The sequence below is a fragment of the Marmota marmota genome, unplaced genomic scaffold (assembly GCF_001458135.2).
Source record: "Marmota marmota marmota unplaced genomic scaffold, marMar, whole genome shotgun sequence".
Taxonomy (NCBI): domain Eukaryota; kingdom Metazoa; phylum Chordata; class Mammalia; order Rodentia; family Sciuridae; genus Marmota; species Marmota marmota.
In genome coordinates, this window is record NW_025999941.1 from 10115681 (window position 1) to 10135946 (window position 20266).

At 36.3% G+C, this 20266-nt stretch overlaps 1 protein-coding gene across 2 annotated transcripts in view; it reads left to right on the forward strand.

Moving 5' to 3' along the window:
• The first annotated feature begins 550 nt into the window (after positions 1–550).
• Positions 551–20266, forward strand: part of Dcp1a (decapping mRNA 1A) — a 52938-nt gene continuing 33222 nt past the window's right edge. Inside the window, exons 1-3 of one of the 2 annotated variants that reach the window (XM_048801131.1) lie at positions 551–789; positions 3324–3364; positions 4965–5092. In XM_048801131.1, the coding sequence (XP_048657088.1) occupies positions 655–789; positions 3324–3364; positions 4965–5092 (304 nt within the window). In that variant the 5' untranslated portion in view covers positions 551–654. The remainder of the gene's footprint in view (positions 790–3323; positions 3365–4964; positions 5093–20266) is intronic. The other variant, XM_015494427.2, reaches the window with a different exon arrangement.

Genomic DNA, 20266 nt, shown 5'->3' on the forward strand with positions numbered 1-20266 from the left:
TTCCTAGTACTGGAAACGTTTGTGTGAGATCCATATGAGGAAAATAAGGAGCAAAAGTGGACGGGGAAACATAGCTGTTGTAGTTCCAGGCAGGTTAATTTGGCAGTTTTGAAACTTTTCTTTCAGATATCACCAAATTACTAACGGTGGTGATGCGGTCAGATACTGGGGGTTAATTTTCGGAGCTGCCCCCTTTCCACGCTTTTCTTTATTTCTCAGTGGCCCGTGGAGCCCAGCATTTCCACGGCGGTGCTTTGATTCTGTGGCCCCCTTCCCTTGCCGCGAGAGGCCGAAGCAGACACCCGACGGAGCCCAGCATCTCCTAGCAGGAGCCTGGAAGACACGCGTACAGCCCCGGGCAACCGGACGTTTTAGCGAGAGAAGAGGAAGTGCAAGGACTCCCGCCCGCCGACTCTGCCGCGCAGGCGTGCTGGCTGCTTCGGACCGTTGGGCCCCTGGACCTAACGTCACCGGAACTCGTAACTGGCGGTGTGCAAGCGGCGGAACAAAATAGCTGACGTACCGCCCCGCCGTGAGGCACAGCTGAGAGGCGGAAGTTAAGGGTACTGACGCAGCTGGGGGAACTTTGCCTGGATCGCACTTTCCTGTTCGCTACTCCGCCCCCGCTGGAGGGGCTGAGCTCTGGGATTCAAGATGGAGTCGCTGAGTCGAGCTGGGCAGGAGATGAGCCTGGCGGCCCTGAAGCAACACGACCCCTACATCACCAGCATAGCAGACCTCACGGGCCAGGTCGCTCTGTACACCTTCTGCCCTAAAGCCAACCAGTGGGTGAGTGAGGCTTATCCTTAGAGGACGCCAGTCCGGTTGCTGCCGCCTCTTAAAGGGACAGCGCAAGCTGCCAGGGGTGGGGGGCAAAGCAAGAGGCCAGGGCGGTGGAGGCGAGGCCAGGAACTGGCCAAGAGCCGGTCCAGGGCCTCAGGGGTGTCGGCAGCGCACGGGGTTAGGCGGAAGGAGTGAAAAAGTAGGCCCGAGACATCTCAGGGAAAAGCCGCTGGAGGGGGGTGGGGGGGATTGGAGCAAGATCAGTCCCTTAGGGTCAGGTCTGAGGACGTGGGCGACTTGCCTTCTTTACAGATGCATTAGGGAATATGAGACCGGTAGGACGAAAAGATGCCTGAAAGCTTATGTTTGAAGCTTCGAGGATTATTAGATAAGTTATACATATATAATCTAAAAATGAACACCCCTTCTCTCCCCCCAACAGACATACACGTGAGCCCTCTTCCCAGAGGTCATTAGGATTTGAAATTTGAAATCCAATTAGTTTGAGTGAGTTTGGCTTTTAATTGAACTACACTGTATTTCCAGAATTTTGGAAAAGATTTCAAACAATTAAGGAAGGGGCTTCTATGTTAATTGGATTCCCTGGAGACCTTTTACAGGGAAAGGAGACCGATGATGTCACCTCTGAATGCTGTCTTCAAACTAAGTACTTACTGGCTTTTTGTGCACCAGAGAAGATCCAAAAAGTTGTATTAAGTCTGTTCACTGACTTTTGTTAACTCTTGCTTGAAGCTTCATTAGTTGTTTACATAATGTAAGTTCCCCGTTTTTTGTGATTGACCCTTCCTAATTAACTCTTTCAGCTATAAGCTTTACACCGGTAAAATAATTCATAAATGTTGGTTAGATTAAATTCATCAATGGCATTCACATTTCAATGAGAAATCCTTAAACAAAACTGAAAAGATTATCGTAATATGTTTTTTACAACATACAGATGCATTAGAATTTTTAAACTGTGGAGTTTGTTTTAAGTAGGAAATACAAGCTACAAAGACCTCAATTGAAAAATAAGCTGCTATTTGCTTATTTGCATCATGGCACATAGGGGATAACCAAAATCTTTTCTCTGTTATTTTATACTGAGTTATAACTTTGCACAGTGTTTTTTGGGGACAAATTTTCTTTTACTGAGAGGCAGTTATCAGTTTCTTTCTGTTTTTCTTAATTTTTTTTATTGTTATTTGTAAATGGACACAATACATTTATATTATTTTATTTATTTTTTTATATAGCACTGAGGATCAAATCCCATGCTTCACACATGATAGGTGAGTGCTCTACCACTGAGCCACACCCTAATCCCAATTATCAGTTTCTTATACTAATTTTTTTTTTTTTTTTTGTACTGGGGATTGAACCCTGGGGTGCTTAATCACTGAGTCACATCCCCAGTCCTTTTTTATTTCTTATTTCAAGACAGGGTCTCACTAAATTGCTGAGGCTGGCTTTGAACTTCTAATCCTCCTGCCTCTGCATCCCAATTTACTGTGATTATCAGTGTCCACAAGCACACCCAGCTACTACTAACATTTTTAAAGGCAAGAAAAGGCCTCAATCCTTAGGAAAGAAAAGTTTCACCGTGATATTTAAGCTAAGGTAATATTCTTTGAAGAAGTCAAGACAATTTATTTTGAATTCCAACAAATTCAGTTTGATATGAATAACATTAAAGTTTTAAAAGTTTGCTAGTACTGGGGTTGTGGCTCAGAGGTAGAGTGCTTGCCTAGCATGTGTGAGACACTGGATTCATTTCTCAGCACCTCATATAAATAAATGAATAAAATAAAAGTCCACACATCTAAAAATAAATAAACAAATAAGTTTGTTAGTTACATTAAAATTCTTACAACCAATCTAGACTGTGAATTGCAGACCAGTAGGATGATTTACTTTTGAAAATGAAACAGTGTAACTGTTTAAAAAAATCTAAATAAGCTCTTGTAGCAAAGAAAAAGTGGTAATGAGTTGCTTTCTTAATCACATTTTCACTTAAATTTAATTTTTTTGTTAGAGACCTATAGTGATTACTTAAGGCAGATTATAGTTTCAGTATCCATAACTCTTCAACAGTTCTAAAAATAACAAACTGTTTGATAGTTTTTCTTAACTAACCACAAAATTTGTTACTCTTAAAAATATACCCAAAATCCCTCAGTGATGAAACAAAGTATCCTGTAAGAAAATTTCATTTCTTTTCTATTAATTTTTATAAACTTTAAAATAAAAGTTAAAAGTTAATTCTACAGTTTTCTCCTTTATTAGTTAAACAGGAAAAATGTTGCAGGTATAAACATGTTCCTGGTTTAAACATTGCATATACTTAAGTATGCACTAATAACACTGAATGGATACATGAGAAACTGGTAATAGCAATTTGTGGAGTGAGAAGGAGACTTCCTATTCAAAACTGTGGTAAATATAACATGTTGATTTTAAACATGAAGCATTTTTTCTCCATTGGGACTTTTGGAGTTGGATTTTAAGAAACAAACTAATTGATTCATTATCTGTTATAGGAGAAGACTGATATAGAAGGGACCTTATTTGTATATCGAAGGTAAGCTTTTTTAAAAAAAAATCTAATGATGGGGGAATATAGCTCAGTATTAGGGCGCTTACCCAACATGCATGAGGCCCTAGGTCCAATCCTCATTACTGCAGATAAGTAAATGAAATACAATGGGAAGCAATGTCATGTGAAATGGTTCATTTCTGTTTATTTATCTTTGGAATTTTCCTTCTTATTCCCTTCAATTTTTCATCCACTCCTAGCTGTGAGATTCTAACCTAACTATTTCCCTTCTCTTATCCTTCCTGTGATTCAGAATAAACAGAACTAGAATTTATTTAGGAGTCTAGCAAAATCATTACAAAATAAAATGCATTTTTGAGTGATGAATGAATCTGAAACAGATGCCTGCCTCTCATTCCCTATATTAAAAAAGGAAATAAAATAATATATCCAAGTACACAGACACACATATGAGAGAAAGAGTTTATATATAAATTAGTTCTATAAAGTAAAGTAGTTGAGAGTTGATCTCTGTGTTCTGTAGTTTGTTTTTGGGGTTTTGTTTGTTTGTTTAACTAAGGATTGAATCCAAGGGCACTTTAACACATTTTGGAATTTTCGTTCAAAGTGTACCAGATAGCACTTAGTGTAGAATCACTTAATATAGAAGAAACTGGATTTGAAATCAGAAAACCTAAAATTAAATTCCATTTATATTATTTGTGTAACTGGGCGTAGCCATTAATCATACCCAGCTTATTTCCTAATCTGTAGAATAAAATTCTGTTACCTCCCCATGTATGTCACTGAGAAACAGTAAAATATTAGATACATGTGAGAAAGATCCAAAGGATTGTGTTCTCCCATTATGGGAACTAATACACTTCTTATTGTAGGAGTCAGGTCTTATCCATCTAATTCAGAAGAACTATGTAAAGACATATTGGTGTTAAGAAAAACTATTATTGTAGTGGTAGACATCATTATAGCCAATTCTGTACCATATTTAAAATAAGTGATACTTTTTCCAGCAAATATTTATCATACTTACTATGTGTCTAACTTTGGGAAACATCTGTGAAAAAAAAATAAGACAGAAATCCCCATTTACATACAGCTTACATTCTGGTTGGAGGAGGAAGCAAATAAAAATAAAAAATAAGTGGAATGGATGAAGAGGGGAAAGTCAGGGATATTTAGGTTGGGTAGTATTAAAAATGGTGGTTCAGATAGGCTTCAATGAGTAGGTAATATTTGAGCAAATGCTCAAATGAGATAGCTATGATTTGGGGGTACTGGTCCAGACAGAGGTCTTTAGGAAGAAGTACTCCTGCAAAGAGAGGAGAGCCCAATGTGGCTGGAGCAGGGGAAGCAAGAAAAGATAATCAGAGATTGAAGTAGGGGTGGAGAATTGGGGGTATGTCTTGTTGGTCGTAGTAAGGACTTTGGCCTATATTCTCAGAAACTAAATCCTAAAACTTCTGAGCAGGGATATACAAGGTGACTTAAATTTTTTGTTAATGGTTTTAAGTGTGATATTATATAATGTCCTAATGTATTCATTTTTTAAAAAATGAAAATAAGGAGGAGATAACATTTTTGCAAAATAAAATGTAACTATGGATTTTCTTCTATTAAATCTCAGGTCAGCTTCACCTTACCATGGTTTTACCATTGTAAATCGACTGAATATGCACAATCTAGTTGAACCAGTGAATAAAGATTTGGAGTTTCAGCTTCATGAGCCATTTCTTCTGTATAGAAATGCAAGCTGTGAGTATATATGTTTATATTTAAGTCAGTGACTTTAATCTGAGTATATTATTTTTGGAGTTTGATACTAAAATACAAAATGTGGACTACACTCTGTTTTATGATTATAAATGAGTCTCTTGGTAAGATCAGATCTTTTGTCCTTGACTCTAAAATTGGAAATACTTTCTTGTATATAATAACTTATGTTATTTAAGCTAGCTATACTATTATTAGCCTTCTGTTTTGTTTGTTTTTTGAAAATAAGTTTTACTCCTTTGTTTTTGTTATAGCACTGGACTCTTAGCTGCCCATGCCTCTGAGCAACAGAACTTAGTTGAGGAGACACAAGATGGGAATACATACTTATACTTCTTTCCACAAAGAAAGTATGGGCTTTTATGGGGCTGGGGTTTTAGCTCAGAAGAAAAAAAATAAATAAGTAAAATAAAAGTATTGGGCTGGGGCTGGGGCTGGGGCTTAGTGGTAGTGCACTTGCCTCGCACATATGAGGCACTGGGTTTGATTCTCAGCCCCACATAAAAATAAATAAACAAAGGTATTGTGTCCATTTACAACTAAAAAAAAAAATTTTTTTTTTTTTTAATGATACAGTAACGTATGTGGGGTAGGCAGGTCAACTGAGACTCATAAATGCATGAGAGACATTCAGTTGGAGAATGAGGATTATCATCTTTTTCTGGTTCCTAACCCAGGGTCTTTTCAGACATTTTATAGGCTCTAATAATGATTAATGCAGTCAGCAAAGTTAGAGTGGCCTTTTCCTTTTCAAGAAAGAAAAGTACAGAAATCTAGACAATAATCTAGGACCGACAAAAATGTCAATATTCTATAACTCTGACCCTATCAGAGATTAATTTATTATAAGACTAAATCATTGGAAGTATTTATTATTGTGTTAATTAGAATATTCTTGGGGAAAAAATGAACTGATGCATTTTATTTTAGAAATTTAAAAAATATGTATATTTATTTTTTAGTTGTAGTTGGACACAATACCTTTATTTTATTTTATATGGTGTTGAGGATTGAACCCAGGGCCTCACACGTGGCTAGGCAAGCACTCTACCACTGAGCCACAACCCCAGCCCTAGAGAGATTTTTAACAAGAGATAGAAACAAAGGTTTTCTTAGTGACTCAAGTATAATGATGCACACCTGTAATCCCAGCAACTCAGAAGCCTGACGCAGGAGAATTTTAACTTTGAGGCCAGCCTCAGCAATTTAGCAAGACCTTGTCCAAAAATAAAAAGGGCCAGGCATGGTAGCTCATGACTGTAATCCCTGCAGCTCTAGAGACTGAGATAGGAGGATCACAAGTTCAAAGCCAGCCTCAGCAATTTAGCAAGGACCTGAACAACTTAGTGAGACCCTGTCTCAAAATTTAAAAAAAAAAAAAAAAAGGTTGGGGATGTCACTGAGTGGCTGGGTTCGATCCCTGGCACCAAAAAATAGAAATAAAGATAAAAACGGATGGGGGTGTAGCTCAGTAGTAGTACATTCCAGGGTTTATTCCCAGTAATGGAGGGGGAAGGGGGTTTTTTTAGTTGAATGAAAACTCACTTAACTAGGTCCTTCTTTGGGGGAAAGTATTTAAAGAAATAGCTGTATTCAGGAGAAGTGACAAAACAACAAGCAGTGATTTGGAGAGTGTTGAAGTCTTTCTTAAGTGTATGTTTTGTCTACCTCATCTTTAAAGTAGAAAATAGACTTATCATGTCAGCAAGCTATTGAGTTGTTTAGGGATTTGTTCTTTAAATAAGAAGTTAGTTAATATCTGATTGTGCATATGAGTAATTATACCTGATTCTGTAGCTATTCTTTTGTCGTTCTCCTATGGGAAATACCACCAAGACACCTGACCCATTTAATTCAAATTACACCTTCATATCCAGCTTTTTTTCATTCAACTTTTAGAGTCAATGTAATAGAATAATGAACCATAAATGTTTCTAGTTCTAATTGTTGGTCCTTCTTTGTTTATTTTAGTTTTTCTGCATTTATAAAAAGTACCTACCCACTCCACTCCCAAGAAAAAGGTAAAATCTTACAGAGAGAATGCTTTTATTAACCAAGGTCTTAGGTTTGGAGATTCTCTCAAGTCTTTCAGAAACACTATATTTTCATTCTTTACAAGGGCCTTTTAACAGCCACAAAAGGCTTCATTGGGATTTCAGTAAATAATGGGGAGGTTGCAGATTCTCTGGTATTGAGCAATGTTCTGATCACTTTACTTCTGATTCCCAACTTATAGACTGAGGAAACAGAGAACTTAGAGACATTTAGAAACTTGTTCAGGATTTGCAGACGTAATAAGTGAAAGACCCAGTACTCAAAACTAGGGCAGTTTGTCTTCAAAGTCATTGTCCTTTCTACTCTACTGCAGCAATGAAATTATATAATTCATCAGTACACCTTCCATAGCAGTACCATCCTGTAGAACTCTGCAAAGACAGAAAATTTCTGTATCAGCACTGTCCAATAGAGTGACTGATCACTAAGTGCCTGAAATGTGGCTGCTAGTATAATTGAGAGAGAATCTTTTTTTAGTTTATTTAATCCTTTTGAATTTATACAGCTACATGCACTAGTAGTTACCACATTGGACAGTGGAAGTCTAAAGCATGAATCTGTACTCTATCTAACATACCCTTTGTTGTGTAATACCTAAATTGCACAAACCACTTGGGACACTCTGGGTTAGTTTTTGTTGTTGTTTTGGTTTGGGGGGTTTGTTGTTGCTGTTTTTTCTTTTTTTGTTTGTTTGTTTGGTTGGTTGGTTGGTTGGTTTTTGTACCAAGAATCGAACCCAGGGGCTCTTTACGACTGAGCTACATCCCCAACCCTTTTTTATTTTTTATTTTGAGACAAGATCTCGCTAAGTTGCTGAGGCTGGCTTTGAACTTGCAATCCTCCTGCCTCAGCCTCCCAAGTTGCTGGGATTGTAGGCGTGTGCTGCCATGCCCAGATTAGGGTTAGTTCTTATGCCTCTCATTTAAGACATTCCTTTTTGAAATTTTATAAATGATTTCTAAATAGAAAGCTGTAGAATATATTCCTGAGGGTGGTTTTGCCATGGTAACACTTCTTTGGCATGAAATTTAGTTTGCAGACAAGAATTCTATTCTAGGCTTTGCCATTTTGCTGGCTGTAACCTGAGATAAATCACTTAAGCCACTGATCTGACCTGTTTATCCTAAAAGGGCATCATGAATATATTTTTGTCAGCCAAATACCTTTTAAATGCAAAATATCAAAGACTTTGTCTCCATCCTAAACTCAAGCCAGATGGTCTTATTAGTATTGTCAAGGTTGTCTTATAACCCAGGCCTCCAGTGTGCTTGTGACTAGTACCATGGACAAGCTAGGGACTCCAATATCTATCTACCTCTGTACATCTCCCCCCAACCTCTTCCTCTCTCTCTGCAGTGCTCCTCAAATTCAGGGCCTCATACATGGTAGGCAAGTGTTCTACAAGTGATCTACATCCCTAGCCCACTTTCTCTATATAAATATTTCAAATGTTGTAGGGTTCATTACCAGGCAGCCTGAGGCATGCGTGATAAGTTGAAAAAGTCTGTTAAACATGAAAACTTTTTGGGAGCTTGGGGTTTACTGGAAGTCCAACATGGGCCTCTTTGCATGCTAGGCAAGCGCTCTACCACAGAGTTACATCCCCAAAAATATTTTTAAAAAAAGCAAACTGGCCACAAGAGCACACATCTGTATTTGCAGTCATTTGGGAGTTTGCAGCTAGCCTGGGCAACATAATGAAACCTGGTCTCAACATCAAAACAGAACAAAAACAGTTCTTCCCAATGGATTATGGTGTTACAAAAATCTTTTGGTTTATGAATCTGCATGTTACCATCAATCTAGTGATCTTCTGTTTTCACTTGTAAATACAATCCATTTTACTAACTAACTGGATTATAAAACCACTCCATAGAGACTTCTATGATTTCTGTGATAGGCACATCAAAGAAAATATTCAGTTCCTGTCCAGTAGTATCTTATCCAGACATTTAGAAACACAGTCTAGAATGCATAGCATAGTTGAAGACAGAGTAGGGGCCAGCATGAAAGTGAAAACGTGAAGCCAAACTCGGAGACATAGAAGCTGACATTAGTTGTCAGCTATTATGGGGTTCTTGAAGATACACGCACTCCATAATATTAGGCTGCCGTTGTGCAACAAAGTAGAGAGAGAACTAAGACCCACAAACCAGCATATAACTAAATCTCCTAATTAGTTCTTAGCAATTAATTGGGAAGTATCTGCCCCCCAATCTAAGGAGATGGCAGCCACGTTTATCTCAGTCTGAATTATGGGTAAGAAGGAAAATGTCTTCCTTGTAACCATGAATTTTTTTCTCATACAGATTTGATATTCAAGTTAAACTGTTCATTTGGTATAATTTCTTACTTAGGCAAAGAAATTAACATAAAATTGCCTCAGTTGGTAAGTACTCTAGGATACCTACAGAAGCAAAAGTAAAACCTTTTTATAAGATATAATTCTTTTTTTTTTTTTAATAACCTATGGTATTTTTTTTAAACATTTATTCTTTAGTTGTAGGTGGACACAATACCTTCATTTAATTTTTTTGTGGTGCTGGGGATCAAACTCCGTGCCTCACACATGCTAGGCGAGTGCTTTTCATCTGAGCCCCAACCCCAGCCCCTTACAAGACACAATAAGAATTGTTTGCCCAGAAATTTCACAGATAAGCTTCATTTAGTTCAAAATTACTAAATGTGCAAGGAAACAATTCCCAGTGAATGAAAGGCAGTAAATATATAGCATACAGCAAGATTAGGCAACACTTTACAAAAAATTTAGTTAACAGAATGATCAGGTACACACTTTAATGAATGCAACTATCAAATATAGATTATAAAATGAAGCAAAAGGAAATAAAAAATAGAAGATCAAATGCTACTTTAAAATAACAGACTAAGTAAAACTTATAGAAATTGAAATTTTAATTACTGAAATAAACTCTACCTGGATTCAACAGTTAATTAGTAACAGGTAAAGAAAACTAGTGAACTAGAAAAAAAAATCTAGAAATACACAATGTATTCCCAAAAGCAGGGGCAGATGGCAAGGGAGAGAATGGAAGTAAGACAAAGAAGATAGAATTAAAGTCTAATATATAATGGATACAAATTTTAAAGTAATAAAAGTAGATTTGAGAGAGGCAATATTTGAAGAGATTATGATTTAAGTTTTCAGAATTCCTAAAAGGAATAAACCTTAATAACAATAAAATGGGCCCAAAGCATGAAAAATAGAAATACACACCTTAAAAAATATTAAAGGCAAAGAGACAGAAACAACTAAAGGCTACTTGAGGTAGCATATTTATAAAAGAACACCAGTCAGGCTAACACATACTCCACAGAGGACTGAGGAGAAAACAACCAACAAATCAGAAATTCAAGACAATATAGATATTTTCAACAAGAACAGAACATTTGTCTCCAGCAGATCTGGCTATAAGATCTTCTAAAGCAGCTTTCTGCAGCAGTGAGCACTAGCCATGTGTGGCTGTTGAGCTCTTGGAATAGTGCTAGTGCAGCAGTAGCTCAGTTTTAAATCACATTTCCTTTTATGCATCTGTTTGGCATCAATTAATTTAAGCTTAATAGTGTAATTCCAATGGATATATTCCAAAAAGAAAATGGAACATGGAAGGAATGAGATATAAGAAACAATAATAAGCACAGGGGGCACAAATAAAGGTAAACATTGACTATAAAACAAAAAAAATATAGTTTTGGTATTAAGAAACAAGGTGAGGGGGATAGTAGAGGATAGGAAAGGCAGCAGAATACAACAGACACTAGTATGGCAGTATGTAAAAACGTGAATGTGTAACCGATGTGATTCTGCAGTCTGTATACGGGGTAAAAATGGGAGTTCATAACCCACTTGAATCAAATGTATGAAATATGATATGTCAAGAGCTTTGTAATGTTTTGAACAACTAATAAAAAAAAAAAAGAAAGAAAGAAACAAGTGAAACTGGATTGGTGGTATAGCCCAGTGATGATATACTTGCTTAGCATCTGCTAGGACCTGGGTTTGATCCCCAGTACCCATAAAAATAATAAAATTAAAATATTGCAGTTAACTACTGTAGAACAAAAGTAGGATACCTTAACTTTCACCCTGTATACCAAAAAAAATGAATTCCAGGTTACCATTTTCACTCTTGAGAGGTGTCCACAGAAGTAGCAATCAAAGGACACCTGGTATTGGTCTTGGGGGAAAAGCACTTTCTAGGAGAAACATAGTGAAGCCCAAAAATAAAATGGCAGAAATAAGAAAATCAGTAATTAGAATAAATGCAAATTGAACTAAATTTGCCAGCTAAATGAGATTGGATAAACATAGAATTTGCCTATATGCAGTTTGTTAAAAGTAGGGGTAGAATGAGACATATCAGGCATATGTTAACCAAAAAAGGCTGATGTAACTATGTTAATCATTACTGACAAAAAGCATCAGTAGGGATAAATGTTAAATACATGAAGATGAAAAGAATAAATAATCTAGAAGATTTGAGTTAGTACATACCTAATATATATCACAATTATAAGTTGAATGTTGAAAATCCCTAATCAAAATGGGAAACTTTAACAGACCAGTTTAATAATTGACAGATAAAGCAGAGAATTTAATGTTATGGAGGGGTGTGCTTATGCCATCCAACCCAAGAATTTAGGAAGTAAAAAAAAAAAACATCTGAGTAAAGATTAAGGAAAATAAAGATGAGAGTAGAAATTAATTGCAGAAAGTAGAGATTACAAAAGAACAATAGATTAGATTGACACATCAACAATATAAAACAAGAAGAGGAGCCAGGTGCTGCCTGTAATTTCAGACATTTAGGAGACAGGAGAATCAGAAATTTGAGGTCAACCTCAGCAACTTAGTGAGACACTGTCCCAAAATAAAAAAATGAAAAGGACTGGGGATGTAACTCAATGGTAGTATGCACTCATGAGTTAGATCCCTAATAGTGTAACAAAACAAAACCCAAAAAAGGTGAGAAGAGTCACAATAGGCAATATTTGGGAATAAAAATATATTTCTATTGCAATTAAAAAATATATGTGCGTTTTTTAAAAAACAAGAAACCAATAGGAAACACTTTTTGTCCATACATTTAAAACTCAGATGATAAAAAGTTGGTAGAAAAGCACAATTTAACAAAAACATCCGCAGGCATAAATATATCTGGATGGGCTCATAAACAATAAAATAATTGGTCTATGATAGTTTAAAAATCTCTCCTATCACATCTAAAGAAAATGCTGAGAGAAATGTTCTATTCAATAAGTAGTACTAGGATAGTTCTTTATATAGAGAATGGCCTCTAAAAGGCAGATATAGCATCTATACATTTCTTGTCCTGTCTTCACAGGAAACTAGTCTCTGGGCATTCTGTGGTGAAAGTATTATGTTTGTATTTACTATTTCTTCAGCAAGGTAGTGAGCACCTGTTTCAAGCAACATACCTCACTATGTTTCTCCTAGAAGGTGCTTTTCCCCAAGACCAGTGTCAGGTGTCCTTTGTTGCTACTTCTTTGGACACCTCTCAAAGTGAAAGTGGTAACCTGGAATTCGTTTTTTGGTATATAGGCTTTCTTCTCACTTAATTATGAAATGCCCCCAAGAATATTCTGTAAGGTAAGTTTAGAACAATTTTTTTTTTTTTATCTAAAATCTGGCATGTGAAGCAAAGAATAAAAGCAAACACAACTGGGTTTTTATTTTGTTTTTTTAGTTTTCTTTCTCACAGTTAGATAATATACAATGTAACCTGGTTAATTGAAAATATTAAGATACAGGTTTGTGATACCATCAAGCTCTGTAATAATAGTTCTGTTGAATTTTCTTAGAAAACTATAAGCAGAAGTCATTAAAAGTGTATTGGAGCTCTTAGTGTTAAAACTCTGCCTTCCTAGTAAGGTTCAAAACTCTTTAGTGAAATATGCTACTACATTAAGCCCAGAGCTATTCATGTTTATTCATAATCACCATGGATTAACTATGAAATTTAGTATTTAAGGTCTATTTTGAGGGTTATCAGTTGTTCATTTGAACAATTATCCTAATAATCGTGAAAATCAGATCTGCCAAAGAGATGTAAAGATATTGATGTGGTTTTTTCCTCTTGTTATTTTTAGCAGCAAAACTTATTCATAAATTTAAAAAAACAAAGTCTAGATTTTTCTCTTTTCAGTCCTAGCTTTATTCTATCTTTAGGAAAGCGTGTGATGGTAATTTTAGTCAAATGAGAAGCAATTATTTTATGTACATGTTAGACTTCGTCTCTTTTTACCAGAAGGTAATTATTTTAACAAAGACAACTTTTTAGGTTTCCTCTATCTAACACCTTAAGACAGATTGTCTCTCACCAAAGGCCTCTTTTCTCATTTAAAAATGGGTTTTTTAAATATTTTTTCAGTTGTTGATGGACCTTTATTTTATTTATTTATTTATATGTGTGCTGAGAATTGAACCCAGTGCCTCACACATGCGAAGCAAGCTCTCTACCACTGAGCCATAACCCAGCCCTTAAAATGTTTTCTATAATCCCAGAGTACTTCAGGAAAATTTAAAGAACAAAGTCCTTTTTGGTTTTCCAAAAGAACCCAAATATATCCTGAATTTTATTTTACCTTGGCACTTATAAACTGAACACTCTTTAGTTTCTATAAAACACTTTGAAAATAATCGTTTATAGGTAAAACTGAATCTGAAATTTCTTGAAGAAAGCATTGATACATAGCTACTAGTCTAGTGTGTTACTTTTTAGTCTGCTTTACCTAACAAAATAGAAAATAAAATACTATTACTGTTTAGTGTTTTTAAAACTTACCTGAAAAATCCTGGGAGAAGTACCCCTTTGTTTCCGCTTCAGTTATAACTTTTCCTTTATATCGGGCATCAGTCTCTTGATGGAGAGCATTTTTAATTAAAATTAGATCACTAGAAAAAGTAGGGAGGTTCATTTCCATAGTGTTGAAAACACAGCTGCCAAATGGAAAGTTTTAGTAGGAGAAATGCTGTAGTGTGTACTTTTTCTGTCTCTCTGCTTGTCCTTTCTCAGTTCAAGGGCAAGACTCAGAACAGTAGAGATGGTAGGTGGTTGTTGGCATTTGGAACAAATCTTCTGACTTAAAGCACAGTGCAAGAAATTTCCTTGCAAGATGAGTTTATAATTTGTCAAGTCAAAAAATGTGAGTTCTACCTCCAAACTGAAAGAGGAATTTATAAACAGTAAGAAAAGTTCTAGGGTTCATCCTTTGTGATCTTTCAGTTCAGCACAGTGCTGTTTTTGTAGCCTAAAGAAAGGCAGTCTTCTACCATCAGCTGCGACACTGCTGTCGTTGGTATGATCCTGTAATCAGTGAAGGAGAAAGGATCTGTGGCAACTGCATTAGTCCAGCCTCCTGGACCAAGATAAGGAAAAAGCCTCGCTATTGCCACATGTGTAGATTAAAGGGGTGAAAACACCATGAGAACATACAGTGACTTAGACTGAAAGTGTTGACTCTGTGGTGCTCTGAGGTCAGACATTTTAAAAATAAGAACTACTTCTGTCTCATTATAGACCACTACTTAGTATTCTAGTAGAACCTCTACCAAGTACCTTCTTGGTAACTTTGAGTCCGTGAGTATTTCAAAATTTCCAAAATAACTCCTTTTCATTATGTTCACTAATCACTAGCTTCCTTCTCCCACCCATCCCCATGCCCCCACCAAGATGTTATCAGATAAAAGCAATTTTTATCTTTTGTTTTGCTATCTTAATTGTAAAGATTTTATAAGCTAATCATACATGCAGTTAATCCCTTTTAGATAATTATCACATTAATATTTAATACTTTTAATATTTATTCTTTGAGAATTTACAAAGGAAACCAGTTACATATATAAGTGACATATATATTAATGTGTACATAAATTTTCACCTTGAATTTATACTGTGAAGTTCACTGTGATTGGAAAAATTGAAATACAGAATAACCACTAAATCTGGAGTGGACAGTATAAACCTCAACCCTTCAAGTTCAGTGCCCTGAGAAATCCACATAGATCCAAGTTACTCACAAAGTCATTATGTTCAGGCATGCCCAGATTTTTAAAGGAAAACATAGCATTTGCTCCCAACATTTCTCTTCCCTTCTCTCCCTCCCTCCTTCCCTCTCCCTACCCACCTCCCTCTCTGTGTGTATGTCTCTCTCTTTCTCCCTCCCTCCCTTTCTCCCTCTCTCCCTCACAGACACACACCAGGATTTTTTTAATACCCTTATAGGCATTTGTACTTACAACTCTGATTTAAATGATCTCTTAGTAAATTGGTGGGAAAATGTATGACGTTAGAAGTTAAGGAAAAAAGTCCCCCTACACACACACCCATACCTTTCTTATTCTATAGTCCATTCTATTTCCCAAAGCCTAAGAAACTGGAATTCAACTTCATGGAAGCCAAAGGACATGCTTTTCACCCTTTATCTCTCTCTTATGATACATAAAAGTGTGGTGGTTGATGTGTCCAGCATTGTGTCACATCCAGTCATTTATAGTGTATGCTTCTCCTGCCTGAAGGAGCAGTGAGTACCCATACAATTGTGACTATAAATTCTTAACAGCTGAGGCAAAACCCTTGTGTGATTTACTGTTTTATTTGGGGTTGCCCATTTCTTCATTATTTGAAGAATAAAATTTGATAAATAAAAATTATCAACCATGGGCTGGGGTTGTGGCTCAGTGGCAGAGCTCTTGCCTGGCACATGTGAGGCACTGGGTTTGATCCTCAGCAACACATAAAAATAAGTAAACAAAATAAAAATATTTTTAAAAAGAAAAAGAAATGATCAACTATAATGTTGTTGGATTTACTTCCCTAATACTCAAACAAGTTCATTGGTCATTCCATGTGTCTGAATCCTATTAAACTAAGGAGCTTGCAGAATAGCATATTAAAATTATATAAGTCTCTTAAGCGTTGTTCAATAAGTAGATACTACCACTTAAATTTTAGAAATTGAGCTCTCTCTCTTCCACATTAGTGTTCAGTGATGTTCTGAGATGAGGGGGCTTTTTGGGGGCTAAAAAGGGTAAGCTGCTACAGTATCAGAACCATATTTACCAGCCTTACTTGTAGATCCATAGCATCTTCTTGCCCAAGTGTTTGCATCCTACCAAAATCTCCTCTTGGGATTGTAAGACTGTCTTGTCTGTCTATATCCTTTCCACTGTGTGTGAGAGTTGGTGTGTGTTTGTTCTACCCGCTATCCCAGATCCTTTTTCCCTTTCCTACTTTTTCCCAAGCTTTTGGTGTTCATGGAGAGCCATCAGGCTTATTGTTGTCTTAAAGGAAATGATCTGTCAAGGTACAAGCATTTGCTTTGTCATTACATTAGTCTGATAAACATGTTTATATAGCTGCAGTATTGCATGTTTTATATCAGAAGAAAAGGTCCTTCTGATTATAAAAGTAATATAAAAGCATATTTGACTATACTCAAAGCCAGTTCTCTTGTTTTTGTTTTCTGGTGTAGATCTTTTTCAGTATCTTTAGAAGTATTATAACTCTTATCACCACCACCAAAAGGCTTTATTAGACCCCCATTTCTGCTTGGCACCATACTGAGAAAATCTTCAGCTTCCTCAAATCTTTTTAGAAAGTAGGTCAGATCTAAATAATAAGTGAATCAAAGGACAACATATGCATAAGAATGATTCCCAGCTCTGTTTTGTGACATTTCATAGCATCCCTAGAAGTGTAAAGGGATTTGACAAAGTCTTCAAATGAATTTGAATTCTCTTGATCTTGTATGTGCCTTACACCACTCAAGATGAAAAACTAAGTATAACATTGAATCATAAATTGCTGGATCTTCAAACACGGCTCTCTAAGAAATAGAAAACTCTTCCCCTCAACTTTAAATTTGTCAATATCAAATAATCCAAATACTTTAACTCTTATCATTATTATTTATTACATTTTCCACAGGAAAGAGCCTTCATCTGAAAAGCATAGGAAACATTTGATTTTGGATACTATTATCTGTGCTTGATTTTAGTACAACCTAACAGTAATCGAATGCTCTGTCATACCACCCTTAAGCTTCTCAGTAACTTGCCTATACACATTTAGGACTTATTGTCACTGGATATCCATTAACTAAATAATTTACTTTCATCTTGAGAAAATTCATGTATAAAACAGAGTGCAGTGCCATCATTACTTGCTGTAGCAAAATAATACTATATTGCCAGAAACTTAAGTCTCCTGTGGTTTAATTAGGGGAAATTATTTGGATGTCTTAGCAAGTAAATTGTTGGCAGAAAATATTGGGCCTTTGATTGTGAGTTCTCTTAAGGTAAGAATTCTTAGCTTTGGTTTAGAAACAAAGTCTCTGCAGTTTTAGCTATCTGGTGAACTTATCTGTCTTTCCTCACTAGTGGCAGTGACAGGCTTAGTGGCAGCTCCCTGGGCTTTCTTGCCAGTTGCATGCATTGAGCATTCGATATGTTGGCAGACAGAGCTGATTCTTGGATGCGTGTCTGAACCTCTACAGGTCTGCTTCTGGCAGAATTGAGTGTGACTCTTATCCTTTACCCATTAAGCTATCATTATGGCTTCCTTATCTGTATTTCTTCTGCAGACATGCCTTTGAAAGCGTTTGACTCTCTTTTGGCAGTTTATTTGATAATGTATGTACAAGTATAGAAGCATGTGTCGTATTTCTAAATTATATTGGATTTCTTTAAGGAAAAAAGAGAGGACATAAGTGAAGATTTATCTTAACTTGACAGCTTTGATGGACTTGTTTTGATTTTTTTTTTAATATTTTTTTAGTTGTTGATGGACTTTATTGTCTTTATGTGGTACTGAGGATCGAACTCAGTGCCTCATGATGCTAGGCAAACACACTACCACTGAGCCAGAACCCCAGCCCCTTGTTTTGATTTTTAATATGGAATTCTTTTCTAAGAGTTTGATTTAGAATCCTCTGTGAAAACATACTAATTGCATCTGTTTTACCCAGAAAAAGTTGTATGTTCCCCTCTGAGCCTGATATATTACATAATGTAAACTTTTTCTCACCATTATAAATCATATGGGTATGTCCAGATATATATATGTATTAGTGGAAAACAAAATCTCTCATATTTGGAGTTGGTGTTTGGGGTATTCCTTAGCCAAGGTTGGAAGAGGCATATTTAAAGAAAGGTGATTGCATGTAATTGCCATATATGGAGTCCTTTCAAAGCCTTGCTCTGATTTATTCTGTGTTGGGGTAAGCTTTAGCTGCTAAGAGCTAAAGACCCTGCAATAGATAATGCTTAATAATTACCTCCTATATAGCAAGGTTACTTCTGTGCTCTTTCCCTTGAGATCTCAAAGCTTAGTCAGTTTGTTGATCTATATCATGTAAAACATTTCAAAATGACTTGTTATTCATTTGAGTTTTTATTCTGTTTGAAATACTTGTAGTACTTTGAAATTCAGTAAACAGGAGAGTCAGTGTAAAATGGCTTCCAAAAATGGGAAGTTATAGTAGTCTGAAATCTCAGAGGCTGATCATCCTAGTCTGCTTTTCAGGTAGTGCTGTCACTTGCAGGACCCATGGCCAGACATGGGGCCCAAAGGTTTAGGACAGATTTAGTGTGATTATAGAAGTTTTCTCTGCCAGGGAAGCCGCCTTGTAAACAAGGTAGAGGAAAAAAATCTTTTTTATGATTTTCTCCATGAACTAAAACCAATTGCTCACAAATTTTAAAGTTGTAATTTGCCATGAAGTCTTGTGGAATAATGACCTCAATTCAGGATGAAACAAATAATTTGCCATTAAATAACCTTTATTAACAGTGGTTTTCTAAATTGATGTACATTACTAATATCTTTAGAGTTCAATTGATAGTTATGAGATTTTTAATTTATTTAAAATTTTTTGTGCTAGCATTTATATGTTATATCTCCTATGCTATCCTTTTAATGTGTAATTTTTTAATTTAATTATTCATAGACTTTCTTTTATGTTTTGCTTTATTCTTTAAGCATAATTGAAGCCCACAATCTCTTTGTTTCTGTAAAATAATTATGACGTTACTGAACCTGGGTGTAGAAGCACATGAATGTAATCCCAGCTGCTCATGAGGCATTAAAAAATTTTTAAATGCTTCTGTTATTTGAATGTATTAAGATTTAGGCAAGGGCTGGGGTTTTGGCTAATGGTAGAGTGCTTGCCTAGCATGCATGAGGCATTGGGTTCCATCCTCAGCACCATATAAAAATAAAATAAAGATATTATGTCCACCTAACACCAAAAAATAAATATTTAAAATAAAAAGATTTAGGCAAAAGGAGTGTATTGGCAAGATAATCTACAAATGAGGAGATCTGAGTTCCAGTTATGGTTCTAGGACTAATTTTTCCTCTTGATGTATTAATAAGTCCCTTAGCCTCTCCATTGGACTCGTTTTTCCAACCATAAAAATGCATAGTGGGACTTATAATCAAACAAAATGGCATAGATTTGTCTCTCTCTGCTTCTCCTTGCTAAGTACATTTATAGAATCTGGAAATGACACAAGAAATACTGAGGAGAACCCTAAAAGGTAGAAAGAGGAAAATGCTCTGATGAGGAATGCAGAAGTGGCAGAACAACACAGCAGAATGTCTTACAACCTGCCGAACAGAAGAAGACCTGAATCTGGTGTTTTCTTAATTCTCAACCTACCAACACAAACCCAGGTAGACTCATTCCTCCCTTCACTTGAATGGGACTCCTGCCAACAGTACTAAAACTAACAGTCAAAACTAACCGGAAGGATTGGAAGCTCTGCTGATAATGAATGGCCACCAGGGAAATGTTCTCCCTCCCTTTCTTGAAGGGGACAGGGTGGGACTGACAAAGGAAATCATGTCACAACCAGCCTGGCCTGGGAAACTATCTTCATCTGTGAAGGCTAGAGGCTTCCTTCCCCTCCTAGAGGCCTCAGGTGGCCTCACCACGAGAAACTCCTCCCACCCCACCAAGCAACACTGGCTAAGAATCTCCTGAATTCCCACCTCAAGAAATTAGAAAAAGAAGAGCAAAATTAACTCAGAGCAAATGGAAGGAAGTGATTAACATGGG